A 3,535-nucleotide genomic window follows, 5' to 3' on the forward strand; every position below is an offset into this window, starting at 1 on the left:
CGTTATAGCTCCTTGTAGGCCTCTTTTAGGATTAAGATGCCGTAATCGAATCAATTGCTTGTCTTTGCAAAATTACTGACATAGTCCTTCTACAAAACTACTGACAACAATTTAGCTAGATGAAATTGGATTCAGTGTTTTCTTGTGCCCCTTCTCCAGTTTGCGTGTCTGGTGCTAAGTAGAGTTCCATATATTATTCTATATTGCTTTTGTTAGAGCATTGTGTTGCGACAAATGAATACTTCTCTAAAAATGTCAACTGCTGCAATGCAGGCAGCTTGTATACCACATGTTCTTACGGCGAACGATGTAATTGTTGCGGCAGAGACTGGCAGTGGCAAAACACATGGTTACCTGGTTCCACTGATTGAAAAACTGTGCACCAAATCTTCCTCCACAGAAGATGGTGATTCTGAAAACATTGCTGCGAGAACAGATAACATTGTGCTGGTTTTCTGTCCTAATGTCATGCTGTGTGAGCAAGTTGTTTCAATGGCTAATTCATTACTTGATGTATCTGGTGAACCACTTAAGCGTGCTGCTGCAGTTTGTGGGCCAAAGGTATGGTCTGCCTTTCTGTCATATATGATACAGTACTTGATAGCATGGTAAACTCGTCACATCTTCTTGTTTTACGTATGGATAATATGAGACTACTTATGTCACATTCTACAACTGAATGTCTGTTTCAATACTTCATCATTTCTGTAGTGGTATATTCCCCAATTTACACTTTGGGTCTAAGGTCTTAACTAAACATGGGTCTTTAGTTATGTTCATATTTCTAAAACACTGTTACATTAATAAAACATATTCTGGCACAACATCTGCTTATTTTATGTTTTTTGATTTATATTGTATCTTCACAGGGTTGGCCAGCAGTTCGCCCAGATATTCTTGTAGCCACTCCAGCCGCTCTTTTGAATTATCTATTCGATTATGACCCAGAGAGGAGGCGGAGGGAGAAGTTCCTACGCAGTGTAAAATACATCGTAAGTACTCTAGCGGGACTTCTTTTGTGTGTGCAGACATCTTTGGCATAGCCAGATTAGAAATCTTGTTGTTCCATCCTATCTTTTATTTAATCTTGAGTTGCTGGATATACCTGGCAAGGTTAGGCTAGAATTTTGTGCTTTCCTGCAACTTGGAGAAGAAAGTATTTTGAATGGTTTCAACTCTCAAGTTAAGCTGTAGTTTTCTGTGTATTTTTTTCTTGTTTCTTATCATTTTCTACATTTGCATTTCTGTTGGCCTTTTTGTCTTAAAGCAAGTGTTTGAATTACAGTCTTTAACCTCAAGACAGGGAGTCCTAAAACTAGCTGATTTTGAACAGGTATTTGATGAGGCAGACATGCTACTTTGCGGAAGTTTTGAAAATCAGATCATTCGTCTCATCCACATGCTGCGGTTTGACGAGAAGTTACTTTCAAGGGCGGAAGATTCTGGAAAAGAAGTACCGCTCGAAGGTTCTGATGAATATCATGAGGATTCTGGTTCTGAGAGTGCTGAAGTTAGTGATATTGATGATGAAAATGAAGATGGTCATATTCAAGATGGAGCAGTCAAGGCGAAGAATGCTCATGTAGGAGCACGCAGGGATTGGAGAAGGGTTAGAAAAGTTTATAGGCGCAGCAAGCAATATGTCTTTGTTGCTGCCACCCTCCCTCAGAGTGGAAAAAAGACTGCTGGTGGTGTGCTGAAACGTATGTTTCCTAGTGCTGTGTGGGTTAGTGGTGCTTATCTGCACTGTCACAACCCTAGGTATGCTCTTTGTCTTACAATAAGCTAGTATTCTTCCTCTTGGAGAGATTTCTCACTATTGCCGGGATTGTTAGTCGCAGTTTTTTTTCAAAAATCCCATATTTGTTTCTTATTGTCCCTTCCTATTCGCACCTTCAATACATTTGATACACAGTGCCATATATGCAGACTGGAGAGAAGATGGATAGAGGTTACTACTGATACACAAGTCGATGCTCTTCTGGATGCAGTAAAGTATGGCCTGAAGAGTGAAGTTGACCCAGAACTTGGTCCAAATCGAACTATGGTGTTCACGAACACTGTCGACGCTGCTAATTCAGTCTCTGACATATTGCGGAGAGTTGGTATTCCATGCATCTTGTACCACCGTGAGAGCTCCCTGGAGGAAAGGACAGCCAATTTACAATCTTTCCGGGAGAATGGTGGTGTGCTCGTCTGTACTGATGCTGCCGCTCGTGGACTTGATGTGCCAAATGTTTCCCATGTTATTCAGGTACGGTTAGACCTCGCCTTTTGAAATGTCTGCATGTCTGGCGCTGCACTGCTGTTGCTTGTCTGTCACAAGTAGCATTGAACTTCCTACCGTATCTACTTGTGGTGTCAGCACAATACTTCAAAAGCTTTACACATGATGGCGCAAAAAGTCATGCATTATGCACACCTGCTATATATGTGGAATACTAGTATTCTTACAAAAATGTTTATTAGCTATTACTACTATGAAGTCTAAATCCTCTGTTAACCCAACCGTAGTTGATACTCATGCTCCTTTGCATCATCTGATCAGAAGTTCTTTTTGACGCTTCTACCTATACCTGCAGGCGGAGTTTGCTGCTTGCGCTGTCGACTTTTTGCACAGGGTGGGTCGCACAGCTAGAGCTGGCCAATCTGGAATAGTGACTAGCCTATATACAGATGCAAACCGTGATCTCGTGAGAGCAGTTCGTCAAGCAGAGGAGCTGGCCCAGCCAGTGGTAAGACTCTTCTCTGTTCTAATCACCATGTCATGCAGTGGTACATCGTGTTATACAGAAATTCTTACAGAAAATAACCGTTTTTTTTTTTGTATAATCAGGAGAGGGCGTTCAGTAGAAAAAGAAGTTTCCGCAACAAGTTGAAGAAACAAGCTCGACTGCTTGAACCTGCAACGTTGCTGTCTTAATTTACGACTTCTGTTGCTTTTGATGTGTAGAAACAGGGAGTTACTCACAGTCTTGTGTTTTTCTAGTGGCCTAGTTCTGCCATTTCATTTTGTACTGTTATAAGATTCAGAGACATGTTCAAAGAATGAAATCATGTATGTTTCTTCAGTTGCAGTTGTTCAAGTGCAATTTTCTTTGTCAATCTGATCACACATGCCTAAGAGTTGGGTATCTTCTCTGTGTAAGTGTCAAAAAAAAACATTTTACGAGACGGAGGGAGTATCATATTATGATGTAAGAGCAACTCTAGCAAACCCTCGACCCGCAAAATAACCACCAAAATGTGGGTTGGCGCGAAAAATCCCGCCCGAACAGACCCCGCAAACGCGGTCGGCCCGTAAAAATTTTTGAGGGGCGCGACAAAAACTTGACCCCAACCCACGAATACGCGGGTTTGCCCCCCCCCCCACCCCCGCCCCGTCGGTGCCCTGCATATAGCGGGAGCGGTTAGTGGGGAGGACATTTCAGCCCACACTTTTCCCCACCAACCACCTCCCCTCTCCCCGTCGCCGGGCCGCCGCACAAGATTCCGACGAAAGTAGCCGGGGGGAGCACGCCGAAAGGCCGCCACA

General features: G+C 42.9%; 1 protein-coding gene across 1 annotated transcript in view; it reads left to right on the forward strand.

Annotated features, from left to right (window-relative positions):
- Positions 1-3,071, forward strand: part of LOC123121436 (DEAD-box ATP-dependent RNA helicase 22) — a 5,887-nt gene extending 2,816 nt beyond the window's left edge. The window contains exons 2-7 of the mRNA XM_044541403.1: positions 274-561; positions 870-992; positions 1,334-1,761; positions 1,930-2,254; positions 2,583-2,735; positions 2,837-3,071. Of these exons, the coding sequence (XP_044397338.1) occupies positions 274-561; positions 870-992; positions 1,334-1,761; positions 1,930-2,254; positions 2,583-2,735; positions 2,837-2,923 (1,404 nt within the window). The 3' untranslated portion in view covers positions 2,924-3,071. The remainder of the gene's footprint in view (positions 1-273; positions 562-869; positions 993-1,333; positions 1,762-1,929; positions 2,255-2,582; positions 2,736-2,836) is intronic.
- The last annotated feature ends 464 nt before the right edge of the window (positions 3,072-3,535 follow it).

Source organism: Triticum aestivum, chromosome 5D (genome assembly GCF_018294505.1).
Source record: "Triticum aestivum cultivar Chinese Spring chromosome 5D, IWGSC CS RefSeq v2.1, whole genome shotgun sequence".
Lineage (NCBI taxonomy): Eukaryota > Viridiplantae > Streptophyta > Magnoliopsida > Poales > Poaceae > Triticum > Triticum aestivum.